Genomic DNA, 17347 nt, shown 5'->3' with positions numbered 1-17347 from the left:
AAGGACACCCTAAAGCATCCCCAACAGAAAGGGGGGAAAAAAAAAAAAGGAAAAAAAGAAAAAAGTAATTACTGGGAAATCCTCATCTCTAGAAGGGGAGGGGGAAGATGATTCTACTAAAATCCACATGGAAAAAAACCCCTAAGTATGAAAAATCACTATGCAATATTCTGACACTCTGCCCTATTCCTGCCTGCACATTCTCCTGCCTATTCTGCACACACAGACAGAGATTCTTCTCTCATTCTTTATCAATGATTGATGTACAAAAAGGAGTTTTTGTTTAGTTTTCATCTGCACTAGTTATTTGTATGCTACCTTCCAGTTGCCACCATTACAAAGGGCCGTGGACCAACAAATGTAAGACACTGCAAGATTATTAGATTTCTCAGCTGTGCTTACAGAAAGCACCAGCCAGGACAGTCAGATGATAAAACGCAGCAATTTACAGGCAATGGTTTTCAACTGTGATTTGCAAAAGCCTAGAAGCATGCAGGATACATGTACGGAGTCCACAGAAGGTAAGTAAGAAAAGACAGCTCATTTGTGCCATGCACATTGGAGAGAGATTTCTAAAAAAGCCTCAACACTTAAAATAAACACTGAACTCTACAGGAAGAAGTAGAAAATAAAGGATTTCAGTCTTTAATAAAGTAAGTCTGGGTTTCTTCAGCTTTTTCAGAAGCATTGGGAATGTAAAACGAAGCCTTTCAGAGTTTCAGGTGTGAAATATTTCAGTTAAACAAAGGGAAGAAAAAAACCCACCATCTTCAAACTGTTACTAGTTGCCCCTGCTAGTAACACAACTGTTGCCTCTTTCAGTATGTTAGTAACAACAATATATTTATATGAAGGTGGATATTTAAAAGCCAGTGGTCTCCTTCCCACTGGCATAATTCAACCAGCAGTGTTGGTGAAACCAGGGTTACATTCAGATAAAAGTTACTGTAACTTGGCCCTTGGCATCCCAGTTCAGAGAGTAACAGCTATCGCTTTCTAAGAAAAGAAGAAACCTCATCTTCGTATTACAAAGAGCTCTCAAAGCTATAATGAATGAGCAACAGCACAAAACCCCGAGTGCCGTTCTGCCTTCAGTTTTCATGCAACCAGAATATGTTTGTCCAAGCTCCAGCTGCTGATCGTATCTGGCCAGCTCTGAGGATAACATGATTCAAACGAACAGACTGCCTGAGCTAAAAATGTGTCAAACTATACAGTGACAGATGGTCTTTCCTGGGTTACTCTTACCTCACGTAATTCCAGCCTCTGAGCGACAGCTTCCAAGCACTCCTGCCCCGTGCTCTCCACAGAGAGGGTGCACTCGATCACATTGTTGTCCAGCAGACGGATCCTTGTCACAAAGCAGTTCTTGCTCAAGACGTTGTAGCGTCTGGTCCGTCGCAGTTTCAGCCCGAAAGGCATGGCTGTTGGCCTGGAAGGTCGCTCCTTCCCTGCACTCTTCCGAGAGTTATCAGCACACTTGTTGACTTGCCTTGAAGGCTCCTTCGCTTGGCACTACTCTCCTCCAGAAATGGAGGTAGCTGTCCATTCCCAGGGTGAGTTTCAAGGAATTCCTGCAAAATACATACAAATAAGTAGAGTTAAGTGTGAAATAAGATGTTCCTAAAGATCAGGGGAAAAGAAAATAGCTTAAAGGAAAAGAGTCACATTTAAAACTATAAAATAAAAACCTCCACACACAGGATTGCCAGGTACTTACTACCTCTCCCAAAAGAACACTTTATACAACAAGTCTTTCAAAATTCTATTTCAGCGCTCAATTTAAAGTACGGATTTAATTGCAAAGCCGTTCTTCGAGAAGCTCAGTACAAACAGCAACTCTACAGGGCACACATCCAGAGGTGCTAACTCTCCCACCATTACCCCCACCACAGGGGTCTATAACATAATCTTCAAGTTAAGTTTTGGTGCCCTCAGGCCAGCTTTGAAAGCTAGCTTAAAAAGCTAAGGAATAGAGGCATTTAAAAGAGGTGCGATTTTGAAAGAAGAAAGGCTGGCTGCAGTCAGCAGGAAATGCAGGCGCTCAGCACCTCTGAAAAATCAAACCTAAGGCATGCATGTGAAAGGCAAGAAGCATCCGAGCCATTTCAGAGAAGGCTCCTCTGAGGCAATCCCTGACATTTTGCTCACTTTCAGGTGGAATGAGTAACTGCAGGAGCAGCTGTCAGAGACCAGGATAAAACCGAGTGGGAGGATGAGAACACATATTCTAGATGTTGTTTCTAATTACTACTCCTAAAAATTTACCAGGGACACGTGCAACTGTTAAGCCAAAATACAGAGTAGACAGAAGAACTAGAGATACAGAAATAATGACATTTAAGAAGCTATGATCCTCATCTGCGAGATCCACTTCTTTTTTTAAAAAAAAGTTTAGTTAGGAGCAGGTTCAAGCTAAACCAAACAAAGCATTTGCACTGGCATAATCAGCTTTAAAATGTCACTTTCCACATGCAGAGAGGAATGAAATAAAAAGCCAATTACTTGCTACCAAGCCTTCCTGGTTTTGTTTGAATATTCTGGAGAAAGAGATGGAGGGACACCAACATTGGCATTTAAAAGTCCATTTCTCTTAACAAATAGTACTGCAAACAAAAACTAGCTCCCATTTCCTTGCTTCTTAAGAGAAGCAACGGAAAGCATTGCCAGCAGAGTATGCATCATTTAGCTGGATGTGACATTTCAAACAGATAGTACATTGCTCACATGTATCATTTGGCATAGGACTGCATGAATCAGTTATTTTCACTTTTTACTGAATGTAGTTGCTATGGAAATTATTAGAAGCAGACTGATTGACTACAGTGATTATCATTACACTAGAAACATAACTATCACATATTTGATAAAGTGTATTTTCCAAAGCCAGTATATCTTGGCATTTATTGGGGGGTTAAAGCAACACAAAACAAGAAAACCCCACACAAACAGAAAACCACAAGCAACCTTTCACTGGTTAGGTGTGCGACTACCCTGACAGTCTACTAGCTTTACCAGAGAAAAGCCTAGAGACTTTGAGAAGGGGCACATGCTATTTGACTGAAGTGCAAACAAACCTATCAAATTAGCTGCTGTAGTTTAATCTCCCATTTCTAACTCGTGGGTACAGACATAATGTGTTATTGTCACATGATTGCACGAGAGAGCTGTTATACCTTGCATCACTGTAACATCAGAAGCCATCAAAGACACATGAATACATCCCCACAACAATCTGATGAGGCAGGGACGTGTTACCCATGACTCACAGAAGAGGAATTGAAACAAACATTAGCCAGCTTGTCCAACATCACTCAGGAGAATGGCAGCAGATCTATGTACTAAAACACACAGGCCAGGCTAGTGCTTTAACCCCTAGCCAACTATTTGGCACTTACCTTGCCTACCAACCTATCCAAAACTACAGCACGAAGTTGAAAAGTGGGAAGAATGGAAGGAAATTACAAAGAAGGAAGGGCGTGGAAGACGATGTCTTATCAAGAACAGCATTTTTGTTCAGTCTCTGGCTTTGCAGATTATTCTAAGTCGGACACATGGAGAGTTTTAAAAAAAAAAAATCTTATCTTGCATTACTGTTAGTTGCACACGTTTCCTCGCAGAACATGAGCCATCCTCTGTACAGTAATTGTATAGTTAATAGTAGCCTAAAGATGAAATCAGTGTTAGTAAAAAAAAAATAAAGTGATTGGCCTTGCTCACCAGGCACATTGAACACTACAGCTATTACAGGATAAGCCATCCCAGAAGACTTGTGTGCAAACATGCTACTCTGGGATAAACCCACCGATTCCTGTATAACTGAAATGTTGACATGGATTGGGAATGAATTGCTCTAAGTTATATCATATGCTCAGGTAAACAAGGCCAATATTTCCTCCATTTTTCAAGAAGCAGCAAAATAAAAGGAGTTTTTCCTCAATTCCACTGAGGGCAATTAATCAGCCAGCACCATTTTCTAAAGACACAGACATACAAACGGTTTAATGGATGCACTTTGTGTAACAGGGTTTGAGTTACTTTTTCATTTCACTTAAATATACATGAATGCCCGATGACAGCTCTGTCACATGAAACGTCACACTTAAATTAGTTTCCAATTAAAGAATGAATTGGCATGGCAAGACTGGGACAGTTTAAACCGGCTCAGATAGGTCCAGCCTGTAACAACTATTAATTCCCAATTCAATGCACATGTCTAACTTTTCTGTTTACACAACTTCTGGATGTTTGACCAACTTTCCACTTGGGTTTTCTGTTAAGTTGACACTCAGAAAGCTTCTGGTAAGCTTTCTAAATAAGATCTCAAAGGCCCTGGTCGCTTACAGGTTCCTAAAGCAAACAGAGTATGTAGCTTCTTTATGTTTGTATAATCTTAAAAGCATCAGGAGCATCCATTTTTATTCACAGTTATTTTGTGGACAACTAAAAAAAGCAGAAGACTGGAGATAGAAGGGTTTTGGTCTTCCAAATGAAGGATTATTTCATTACAGGATCTCCTTTCCTGGTTAAAGGTTGCCAAGGAGCAGCAATGTCCCTAACCAAGTAAACCAAACTATGCAGGCATTCACAACACTCCCCTCCTCAAACTGACACTTTCACTACAATTAAAACAAAACAAAACAAATGAAACTAAAGCAAGCCTATAAAAAGCTCATCAGATAACCATGAACTCATTCTGCTTTTTAAAAAAGGATTTCTTTTAAGAATATTTCAGGTGTGAGAGAGACAGATGTGACATCTTTTAAACTGACATCTTTTAAACTGACATCTTCTATTTAAGGATTTATTTTTCTGGAAAGAAACTAGACTGAGCTCTTTATGAACCTTGGGTATTTTTCCTTTTTTTCTTTTTGTTCCATGTTTTGGTTATTTTGGATTCTTTCTTCCCCTTCCCACCATCATACTTCAAATTTATGTATCAATTGCTCTCTGCGAGTTAAGCTTACTCTAACAAACGTGCCGAACTAAACAAGGTTTTTAGAAGGAACATAAGCTTGGGAATTCAAACATTCTGCTAAATACAAATTCCCTTCACTCAAAGTACATACTTTGTAGGCATATAAAACACAAAATCCAGTGTCCCCCAACCATGTCCCAGAAACCACAACTAGACAAAAAAAAAAAAAAGGCTTTGCAGAAGCACAATTTACCTGCCCATCTAACCACTCATCTGTAAGTGAGCCATCACTATACTCGATATGAATACCAATTCTAAAGTAAAACCTCAAAATCATAAGTTGAAATAAGGTCCCTCTAAAAACCAAAAGCCTGGCACTAAAACTCTCAAGTATCTCAGAAAGTAACAGTCTGAGAGACCAAGACATTTGTAACGCTTAGACAGGTGTGCGCTGACGACAGCACGGTACAAAAGCACAGGCATTGCCAGCGAGCAGCAGGAGCAGGGCTGCCCCGTGAGAGGGGATGAGCTGGGAGCTGAGGGTGACCCCAGCAGGGCACTGTCCTCACCCCACTGCAGCACAGTCCTTCAGGAGATGAGCTGGACAAGCGGAGAAATGGGTCCATCGACAGCACCAGGCATGGCCGGGGTTGAACCAGGTCCGGGGGGCGGCCAGGGAGCCCCACCTGGGGCAGCAGGAGACCGGGCTGGAGACCACCAACCACAGAGCTCAGTCAGGGACTGACAGCCCCGGGCTGATCTGAACTGGAGGTCCCAGACCTGTGGGCAGAGGATGGGGTGGAAGCCACAGGTGAGGCTGGTCAGGGCCATTAAGGCATACAGGCACACTCAGGGTCCCCACACCCAACATAATTTCCAGGTGCAGGACCAGGCCAGCATGGTGCTCTGACTGCATTTTAAACCTTTAACTCTTTTGAGCACGTGCTCATTTGACAGCTAAATTTCATTCTGCAAATTATCTCGCCTGAAACGGTTTGATGACAAACATTGTGTACAAAGTGTAAAATCAAAACAGGCTTTTGAAAAAGCATCTATCCTAAATGCAGTTTCATCAGTATGAAGATGAAGAGATACCATGTCTTAGTGGATTCTTGGTGAAGTTTAATATTCTCCTGTTTCGGTAAACCAAGAAAAAATCCTGAACAACGAGCCAACACCTTTGCTATCATAGACATTGGAATCCTATTTCTTACGTTATTTACTTCAAAAAGCCATATGGATAAAGTCAATGGCTGTGGGGAACACAGGGAAGACTGAAGATGGCAAAAGAGGATAAAGAATGAAAACAGATTTGACACAGAATAAAACTAAACCTTTAACCCGCAATCTCATTCCAAGCACAACGTAAGTTCTCTTAACAGCTTTCACTAGAAAGCAGCTTAAAGATGGAGCCTGATACAAACACTGTATGTCCCAGCTCAAGACATGCTTACTTATTCTCACTCGACACTACGTGCGAAAGCCCTACCAGCATATTGTCTGTGCAAAGGCAGCAGATATGGATGTACGATCTCTCCAACGGTATTTGATTCCCCCACAACACCGCTGCATCTTGCAAGGGGAGAGAGTAGAAATCACTGAGCGTTCTTGCAAGGAATCCTTCCCTGTACAAAAGAGTTTTCAAGAGGTACCACGCCCCCATCGTTCAGCAACAGAATACTGTTATTCACATACACAGAGGTAGCAAAAAACACGTATCTCATATAACCAAGAATATCTTCCAAGCACAACGCTGGGCACCAAACTGAAACACCTTCAAGCCACAGATGGCACAGCCGTTGTGGTTTAGGGAGAAAAAGGCTTATCATGACCCCAAGCAGTAACACTACCTATTAGCAACCAGCCTTCTTCACTGACCAGTCCTGCATGAAGAACTAGGTCAGATTTACACTGCGACATGTAACTCAGAATTGCTTCTGATTTTTAAGAAAATTGGTTAGTTTCTGTACAAAATATAAAAATCTCCTGAGGGGTTTAAATTACCTGATGCAGATAAAAATTTGTGCGTTTCCAAAACAGTAATTTTTTTTCTTTACGAGACATTACAGTGAAACTAGGTCAAACCACTAGTACACAAAAAGCAAATAAATGAGTATTTTACATCTTTTCCAAACCTAAAACCAAAAGAAGCCAGAAATACAAAAAATTCCTCCTTCGTTCTCCCAAAGCCAGCTGGGGCTGGCCAGATTTTTTTTTTGTAGTTTTAAAAGACAGACTGAAGGGAGCAAGGGAAGCCGCTAGTTGTTTCATGAGGAAGAGGCCATGCAGCAGAAGCTGCTTTGTGTGGTGAATGGCTCTGCTCCAGTCACAGGGCATTCTCCTGCTTCCTTAAATTTATTTAAAGGCCAGGAGAGAAGAAAGGCTTATAAATAATTAAGGCCAAGATAACGCTCAGGACATTTCCAAGTATGTAACTTGCTCCTCTGTTACAGACTTCATATATTTAACTGTACCACATTCAAAGGAGCGTAAAAAAAAAAAATAGCATCTGATACGACATGCACTTAAAGCAGAATGCTTTCTCTCACTTCATTTGCTTTTGTACATAATTTCTGAAACTCCAGGAAGAAAGCAATTACTGTCAAACTGCAGCCTGTATTTACCAACAGCGCGTGGCACCCCTCCAGCATTCCTAGCGCTGCAGGAGCAGCAGCACACCTAACAGAAGTATGTAACCCTGGGCTGGGCACGAGACCGCAGCATTTGATGTAAGCTGCAAGTGGTGCGCAAGCCTACAGTTTTAGGGAGGAATAAAAATAACAGTGTATGAGAGACACGACGTCTGGCACAATCCATCTCCATCTAGTTGAGTTCTGTCTAGAGGAGGAAATCTCTCCCTGTGAAATAGCTTTCTCTCCCTTGATTGCTCTTCATGCAGCAACCATGGCAAGCAGTATTCCTGTACAAGGTGTCTCTATCCCACCCAGTTATGGGTGGAATTCCCATCAAGCCTGATAAAGTCTCAGGAGTCAAATTCATCTCTGGACAGATGAAAGCGGTTTTTAACCCTTACATAATACAAGCCTTCTGCTGCAAAGCCACTGTTTTCAACTGCTTGTTTATGCAGTCCCTGGCAAGACGTGGACCTCATCCCCCAGCCATTTAAATCTTTAAAAATCCTTGGGGAGATTTAAGTATTACCATAATCCAAACAGTAATAAAACCAGTAACATTCTCACCTCTACATTCTGGAAAAAGAGTAAAATTCTACTTTCACTTCATTTTTATAAATATTACAATATCCTGTGCAGAACTTTCAAGGTTTCTAAGCATCTAGAGGTCCCATACCTGTGTGCATGAACAGATGCCAAGGACTCTAGGACATTCAAAGCATAAGACAACTGCTACTGTTACTACTACTGTGCATCATCAGACACCAATACACGGTGGCCAAAGATCAAAAATCATCTCAAGTTAGCATTTCTACTTTCCCAATTCCACCACAGCTTTCCCTTCCCAGGAAAATTTCCATTTTCCATCAGATCCATCTTTGCTGTAACAGATTTTTTGTATCTAAGTTGTCATGCGTTTTCACTCTATCCAACTTGGGTCAGATTCTGCTTTCAGTAGTCCAAACAAAATGCCTAGAGGTTTAAATAAAGTCAAAAGAATCACTCCAATTGGGACCAGTTAAAATTCTACCCTTTCTTTCTTCTCTTTTGTTGCAATACAACAGTGAGTACGTACTCACTGACTCTGAAGTGCATAAATGTTAGTAGGTGCACCCTTTGTTATCCCCTCCTCCCCTGCTAAAGCGCCCCTCTTTTTGTGTAAAAACACCTTTCTTGTGCATCCACAGAACAGTTTTATGGAGTTTTATGGACACAAATCTATCAGGCAGACACCTAATTACTCTTCTGCATCAAGGTGCACAAGTACCAAGTATTTTTGTGGATCTCATTAAGTCAGCGTCTGTAAACAGTCTCTATCACAGAAACGATGTGAACTTCCCAAACTGAAAATTAGCGCCTTATCCATTACTTCCTTACTTATCGCTCCAGAATACCCTCAACGATCTAACAGGTCTTTATAATGCAACTACTGATGAAGGACTCTTTTTGAGTTAGTGTAAGCATTCAAGTTAGGAGTAACATCTGCATAAAGTAACATACCCAAAATGACGCCTGGGTTGCCACTGTGATCAGTTTTAATCCACAAGAATATCAGTAATGAAGCTGGAGTTTTTACCACTCACCTGTACACTTTGTAGAACTTTGTGCTCTAAAGTTAAAAAAACAAAACAAACCAAAATGCCAGACCCCAGTAGTTTCCCTTCCTGAGTAAGAAATGCTGCCTGTCTGTCCATGCCAGGTGTCTGCAGCAGCTCCACCTCTCTGCCATGGCAGGGTTTAGGGTGCAGCAGTTAACCATTTACAACCTTCTCACACCTCGGCTATGTTATTGCAAGACCTCAAATTAGACACAGCCAAGAGTGACTGGTGCCTGGATGGCACCTGTCCAAGGATGCAGTTTTGTACGTGAGGCAGGCTCACCTAAGAGCTCACTACTGCCAGGAACAGGCGAGAGGTCTTGCTTCCCCCCCTGCCCCTTAATTCCAGAGCGCATTGCCACAGCTTGTCTTATGCCAGCTCTAGAAATCTGCTGGGACCTCCTCCTGGTTGAACCACTTCACCTCCCTAACTTAGTAATAGAATAGGATCCTTTTCAGTTTGGTTAGTGAGTTTAAATAGCTCACAGTTGGAGCCCAGCATGAGTAGCTCACCTGGTGCAGGGAAGAGAGCAGAACCACACAGCTCAGAGAAGGAAGAATAAGAGCAATTCTGCCTTAATTGACAGCAGTTGGCCAGGTCAGCTGAGCAGTTTGTGAAATTACAGCCCAAGGAAGGTTCCTGGTCTCAGCAGGCAAGGGAACTCCCCAGAATACATTCCCATTCTTCCTGTATGGCAAAGCTACATTAGAATAAAAGCTACTTTCTCCGAAATAGCCAGTTGATTCAAAATGCACTGATTTTTTTTTTTCCAAAAGAAAGCAATTTATTCTGTAATTGAATGTCCATAAGAGGTGTTAATACTGCAAACTCGGAATGTTTTATACATGGACAAACCATTCAGAAGAAGAGAAATGAGACCAGCATTTTGGTATTTTGGCACATCCTTCTTTCAGACCTGGTACTACACCTGTTCTCTAAGTGCCACCCTTCAGAAAAGGCACTGAAGGCACATGGTCCTGCATCCTAAATTTTTACTAAACACTTCCTAGCAATCAAAGATCAGGAAAACCTAACCGTTATTGTAAGGGTCAACTATTTAAAATCAATTATAGCCAAGTGTCTTAAAACCTCTCAGAAGATTTGATAGGATTCTTCACTTTCTGTCCCTATTTTACCCCACTGGCTACAATCAGTAGCAACATAGTATCAGCACCATTTACTTTTTTTTTCAGTTAGTCACCTTTGTGAAAGGTTTTCAACTCCTTCAGGCTCGCTGGAGCTATAGTGACTATAGGAGATTACATTTCCTGCTAAATGTGACTGATAGGCGTGCAAAACCATTATAAAAACAGTGAAGGATATGCTTAGTAAAAACCACAGGAAAACTTCTTACAGTGCATTTTCATTATTCTCTCATGTTACAAAGACATGAGTAAAACTGCAAATAAAAGTTCTAAACACAGGATAATATGAAGAGCAGAAGCAATAACTCTAATAGAGGCAAGTAATTGAATCAGATAGGGAGTAAAATTATACATCCCAGTACATTCAACGCTAGTTAAACATACGCTAGCACAAACCAGTGCCAGTTGCTCTATAATTTCAAATGATGCAATAAAAAGTTTGTTAAAAATAAAGGCAAAAAAGTTCAAACATCACCTATCCCACTTTAATGAAAAAATACCTATTTTCAAGAGCTGGCTGCAGTTTCACTTCTGTATTGGGATTTTGCAACGGGACAGTCACAAGAGAGCACTTGGAGATTAAGAAGCAAATAGCCACAACGCTTGTGAGACTGCAAGATCTGCCTGCAGCTCGTTACACGGGTACCACCACTCTGGTGTCAGATGAAGACTGAAAGCTGCCTAGCTGCGTTCACGCAATGCTGCTCTCAGCCGAGACCCTGCCGGGAAGGTGTGTTACCCCAGCAAAACATGGTCCTATGCACTTAATAAAGGTGTGATATTTCTGCTCCTGCCTTTCTTCTGATTTTAATACGGCTTATACAACTGAGCTTCTACAATTTCTACTCAAACAGTGGTCACGCTTGTGTACCTCCCGTTCTCCTTTGCTTCCTTTAATATATATATTTGGAAAACACAAAGTCTTTCAAATGAATAGAAACTGGGAAAATTTGGGTTATAACTACAGATTTCTAAAGTGCATCACACTACCTCTAACTCTAAAGACTCCAAAGTCAAAAAGTTACCTATTTAATGTAAGGAGGTTCCAACACGTTGGGATTCCTTGGCCCACCAGGAAAGAAAATGTTTTCTTTAAAAAAATCTGTCTTGTAAAACCCGAAGAATCACATGTACAACTGGGGGAGAGAGGAAAGATCAGCAAGAACCACTCAACTTGCAACAGATGAAATGTGAACAGCGTGGTGGCCCCTCCAAACTGCAAACCTGTCCTTTTCCTTACGGGAAGGAGATCCAGTGCTGCCCCCACTGACGTCAGTAAGCAGACTGGCACCAAGTGAAGCAAGACCCATACCTGCAGGCTTACAGTAAGAATAAAACTTTGTCCAGTTTCTTGACGTTCGGAGCAATGGTCTGCTTCCCAAGAGATGCTCAATTAATCCCATTCATGTATTAGATAATGAACCGGGATAATGCAATGGAGGAAGCGTGGCTGCAGATAAGCAACAAGAGCCAAGCGTGATGGGGTGGAGGAGAAAGGGAGGAGAGGGAGAGAGAGAGAGGAAAAATAAAATTAAAAAAGCACGCACACTGTACATCCTAACCCACAACTGGGCACATTTAAGTACGTAAGTAGATATTTCATACAAGATCATAACATGAACTTTTCAACTTGCATGGAAAAAAGCCTCTCCACTAGTCAATGCATTAAAACATCGATGCTACAAAAGGCTGAAAAAATTCCTTCAAGTTCTATCAAAGGAGGATTATATTGTGGGCACATGCATGAAGAAAGTAAATCTGTTATCTTTACTGAATATAGGCCTTGATGTAAATCACGCAGCCACAGTCTATGAATAACTGCATTTGTTTCGACAGCAAAACACCTCATCTAAAATACAGAATAGCTGCCGGAAATGAGCTAATGGTACTTTTCTTTCTGTATTAAAGGATTATTTTCCAGTGCCCACTGTGTGGGCTTAAACACTAGCCTGAAACAGTCAAAATACTTAGAAGTAAGATTTATGGCTAAAGGGGGGGGTAGGGGGGACCTTCTTTGAAGCGACTGACTTCTTTGACCGGTGTCTCAGAATTACAAGGCTACAAAAGGACCCCTCTCTGTGAGCAGCCCTCTGTGTTCTTCCTTCATCTCTGTTGCAGATCGTATTGATAAACAAGATTTGAAAACAATTACCTGGTTATCACGGAGCTGGATAGCACATAGGAACTGAGATATTATTAACAACAGATGTCATGGTTTTTTTCTAATAATATTTAACAGGGAAACTCTTACACCTCAAATACCACTCAAGCCATCAATATGAATCCTTCAGCACTAGTATGTTTTTCAAAAGCTTTCAATCGTATTGATAAACAAGATTTGAAAACAATTACCTGGTTATCACGGAGCTGGATAGCACATAGGAACTGAGATATTATTAACAACAGATGTCATGGTTTTTTTTTCTTATTATTTTTCAGGGGGACTCTTTTACCTCTCATATCCCTCTCGCGCTCTCTATGAATCCTTCAGCACTAGTATGTTTTTCAAAAGCTTTCAAAGGAGCTTGGAAGAAAAATTATGAATTTACTTCCGCAGCACTCCAATAAGTGCTGCTAATTGCATTGACAGAGGAAGGAATTGTACAAACTGTAATCCCATATTGTTTCATTGTACAAAAGTGTAATTTTTCTTTTAGTTACAGCAGTACCATAATAGATATGTTTTGATTGGCTGCTTATTTCCTCTAACGTATTATTTGTAATTAATTTACTCAAGAGAACAGCTTTGCACTGAAGGCTAGTAAAACTGTATTAGTTTTGGAGTGTAAAATACAAGTTGCAGCTTTATACACAAAACCACTGTAATAAATTCTAAAAACTGTGGCATGCCATTCTTTGCTCAGCTTTCATAATAGTGCTTCAGTAAATGCTTTACTACCTTCCCCCATAAGTGTGGACAAAATACTCACCCTTTACGTATGATGACAGCTTTATTTGGAATCATACTTGAGGTTATCAGCTTTTAATGAGATTAAAGCCTGATTCTTATTAACTGACCCTATTAGAGAAGGTAGTTGCTTTGTTACACTTCAGAGGGAAAAAATGCTTTGCAGAAACTTTTACTCGGTCATGAGCTGAAAAGAAATTCTTCTTTAAAATAAAACAGCTTTATTCCTTGCTCAAATTAATCCACTTTTATGTTAACGTTCTAGCATACAACTGGAGCAGCAAAGGCCAAAACTGACTTGTAAGCTTGTGACCCTCCCTAGCTCACAAAACAGACTTTGTATATTAAAATGGAGAGAGACAAACATTAACATCTAACATTAACATTTTCTTATTTTTTTGTTCTTTGCAAGCAATTCAGATTTAAAACAGAGACATTAGTCTGACTTTTAGTTCTCATATGAAAAACAGTAAGGTTACTCCAAATCTAAGTTGCACAATTTATAAAAGAAACCTAGATCTAAACAGAACTTGCACAAAATCAAAACATCTTCCATATGACCACAGGTAGGTGTATTTGTTGTACATGCATACCAAGCTGGCACAAATAGGCCTTTGATCCATTGTAGTGGCCATTGAAGTGCTACTGAATGCGATCAAAGAAAAATATTATATATAGATTATGGAAGTTTATTGTCTTATTTATAAGTACAAAACCTAAACACCAGAACAGAAGAAGGTGGAGTAAAATAAAAAATGGTTAAACAATCTCTCTGTACGTATCGTGTTTTCTTGTTCGGTATCACTTAATTGGACCTGCAGAAATCTAAGGAGATGAGGTATCTCTAACATTTACACTCAGCATTAACTGGAACGCAGGGAGAAGCAAGAGAAGAAACAAGGAACAAAAATAAAATGAGTGGAGAAAGCCCACGTGGTACAGCCCTTCCTGTAATTCTGTCTCTGGTTAGCAAGTTGGAAGCATCTCGTTTCTTTAACTTGAAGCCTGATACTCACATTCCCCTGCAGCTTAATGTGAACATGGACAACAGATCACACTCACGTCTTAAAGGACCTAAATGATTCAGCACAGCAAGCCCACAAGCTACAAGGTCGATAGCAAGAAACCTTACGTTTACGTCCACTTTGAAGAAAAGGAAATTAAATTTCATAATCCCCAGTTCTACCGCAGAAGTAGGCAATGCCATATGGATATACCGATCACATTAAACAGAAGAAAGTAAAATCTGTCCTTCGCAGCTGTGAAGACACTCATGCCTACTGAAGTGCTGTTAAGTATGGCCACCACTCCCATGAAATCAATTAACCTGTACCTACGCAGCATGGGAGTGAGACATGTCTCCAACCACAGCCTTTCTAGAACCAGTGCTGAATGGCAACAGGTTGAACAGAAATCCAACTGCAGACCAACTGTGATACCGGTGTGCATTTTATTCAACAATTTACCACAAAGACAAGTCTGTGGTAACACAAATTCCTATTATCATGGAATTGTAAGTTGCTGTATGTGATGAAAAAAACAGAGCAGACAAAACCACGCCTGATGCTGTCTTACAGCAGCATCTACCGCATACAAGGCAACAGTGTCAGTGGAAGAGAAAGAGAAGCGCTCCCCACCAAGCGGCCGGTGCGCTGCAATTCCACCCGAGCTGTTTATTACTGCTAAAGTTCATCATTTCCATTTGCAGAGACAAGGCTCCAAGACAAACTTGCCAAGAATTAACCAGTTTGCCTTTTTTATAAAATGATTAGCTGTGCTTTTGAAAGAGTTACTAAGGACCAAAGGGTCACGGGGTAATTATTTACAGAAGTAATGCCAGGGATGAAGCGACAGATAAAGCCGTTACAAAGACCATGCAGAGTAAGGAATGAGAGACTCCCACAATTTGTTGACAATCCCTGTGAAGCGCGATTCAGCTCAGAGATAGCACCAGCTCTGCTCTTCCCTCTTGATACTGATAGAATAATGACAATACAAAATTTGACTCAAGACCTTCAGTTCTCCATTTCCAAGTTCACACTGGAACTACTTAAGAAGAAAAAAAGAAGAAATCAAGCCCACCACATGGTAGACGTCATGAGGAAGTGACGTTGCCTTGCTTTGGTTTGGAAAGGTATTCAGCCTAATTACGACAGAATTGAAGTTATTCCCTTTCAGCTAAATAAAGGCTACGTCTGCAGAACAAACCACTCTCCCGCACCTCAGCGTAAGGCGGGTTTATAACCTGCTCTTGTGGGAGGGAGACTGGAGGCAGCAGAGTTCAGCCTTGACTCTCTAAGAGGGAACAGGATCACTGGAAAGGAGTTTTAAGTATCCTCGTGAAAGAAAGCACAGCTCGTATCTTCCCCAGCCACTCCCCCCCACTGCAGAATACAGGACACTCAGTCCAAAAGTATTTTCAGTGCCTAAATATAACGCAGGCATTCACATAGCATAAATAGGAGAATCCTTCTGAAGGGCTATATTCAAAACAACCTCCATTTTTAAGTTCAAAGTCATATACTGGCATGTCAAATTCAGGATATCCTTGTAAGAATAATGAATTTATTGTTATTGTACCCAGCTATTTTTATAAAGCTTCTGGAAGCAAGAAACATGAAATGTGCTTAAATGACTACTCGTATACCTTTGTGTTTCTCTTCAGTCACAAGCCAAGAATATTTGATGGAATATGGTCAATATCCTTATGGGATTTCATAACATCAATTTTCATTGGCAACCATTGATTACATACCCCAAAATCAAGCTGCTACATTTTTTCAGTCTTTTTTTCTAAACTTTGATATATAAACTTGTCAGAGTAAAATATAGCTGGCCCTTACTACTACAGTTTATGCCAAAAATAATATGAAACTATTAGAAACACAGAGCCTAGAATTCAATTGGAAAAAGAATACTGCAAAATATCCAAGCATAAACATTACAATTATATCAAGAAAGTGAGGAAAAAAAGTGTAGTTTTGAAGAAAAGCTAACAGGTAAAAAACAAACAAAAAAATCCAACCCAACCCAAACCAAACAACAAACCCTCACAGATAGAGGACTGACAGGGAATCCCAAAAGGTCACAGAAATAAAAATCTAAGAGACAGTCCAAGAACCCTCTTTCTTGTTGTGATCCTCCTACTCCATCAGGTGTTCTGGTAGAGAAAACCAATTGCCATTAATTTCCAAATAAGGTGTCACTGGGGACCATTAAACGCCATGCTATGAAAGGATTTGTTCCTCTTTCTAACCGCATTATCCCATCTGAACAATCAGCTCCTGCAAGACACAGCGTTAGCTGTTCACGGCTATCGAAAGCGGTAACCCAGCTGCACCATAAATAACCGGCAGTGAATTAAACTCTTAAAAGTGACAGGTATCTTCAGTTCTTACTGGAGCAAGTGTGTGCCAGCTTGGGAGACGTAGCATGCTGACACCAGCTACTCATGACAGACGAATTTCAAAATCCTTCCTTACTCAAGTAAACCAATCACTTCACCGGCAGTAGGATGTATGCACTGGCAGATACACGTCTTCTAACAGTGACAAGGGCAGCACAAAATCTTCTACCATGTTCTCACAACTGAAATGATAATAAATTAGTAGACCCACAAGACCAAGTTCATATTGCAGGATCCTTCTTCAGGTGACTGGGCTAAACAATGTTTTGCCTGGTAGTAAGACTCAAATAGCACCCTCTCCTTACCATGAGGTATGAAAGTATTCAGCCTTACAGGAGAAAAAAAAAAAAACCACAACTTTTTTTTTTTTTTTTAAGTTAGAGCAAGTATTTAGATTGCAGAGGGGAAAAAACCCATCACTTTGGCGTAAAGTAGAGAGAGAGTGGGGAGGGAAAAAAAAAGGTTGGCAAAGATAAGCAAAGAACATAGAGAAAACAATTCTTCAGTGCAGATAGAAAGGGTAAAAAACTTTTCAGTTGTTGGCCGATTTGTACAAGTTTCAAAAGTGTTCTGAAGAAGTAAAACAGTGGGTGGCATGAATTTTATGTAACATACATAATTTAAAAGACCAGACCCTTCTCTTAAACTCCTTTGCCAAGTCAGGCTGCGCTTTTTTCCCACTGCAGCCAAAGCTCATCTTTTTTTTTTTTTTTTTTAAGGAGCCAGTAAAAAACAAAC

General features: G+C 40.5%; 1 protein-coding gene across 1 annotated transcript in view; it reads right to left on the bottom strand.

Moving 5' to 3' along the window:
• PTPN14 (protein tyrosine phosphatase, non-receptor type 14) overlaps nucleotides 1-17347 on the bottom strand; it is a 117999-nt gene that overhangs the window by 71436 nt on the left and 29216 nt on the right. Inside the window, exon 2 of the mRNA XM_009279580.1 lies at nucleotides 1249-1574. Within this exon, the coding sequence (XP_009277855.1) occupies nucleotides 1249-1422 (174 nt within the window). The 5' untranslated portion in view covers nucleotides 1423-1574. The remainder of the gene's footprint in view (nucleotides 1-1248; nucleotides 1575-17347) is intronic.

Source organism: Aptenodytes forsteri, unplaced genomic scaffold, assembly GCF_000699145.1.
Source record: "Aptenodytes forsteri isolate BGI_AS27 unplaced genomic scaffold, ASM69914v1 Scaffold195, whole genome shotgun sequence".
In the NCBI taxonomy this organism is placed as follows: domain Eukaryota; kingdom Metazoa; phylum Chordata; class Aves; order Sphenisciformes; family Spheniscidae; genus Aptenodytes; species Aptenodytes forsteri.
The sequence above is the reverse complement of the archived record's forward strand: the minus strand, read 5'-3'. Positions and strand labels throughout refer to the sequence as shown.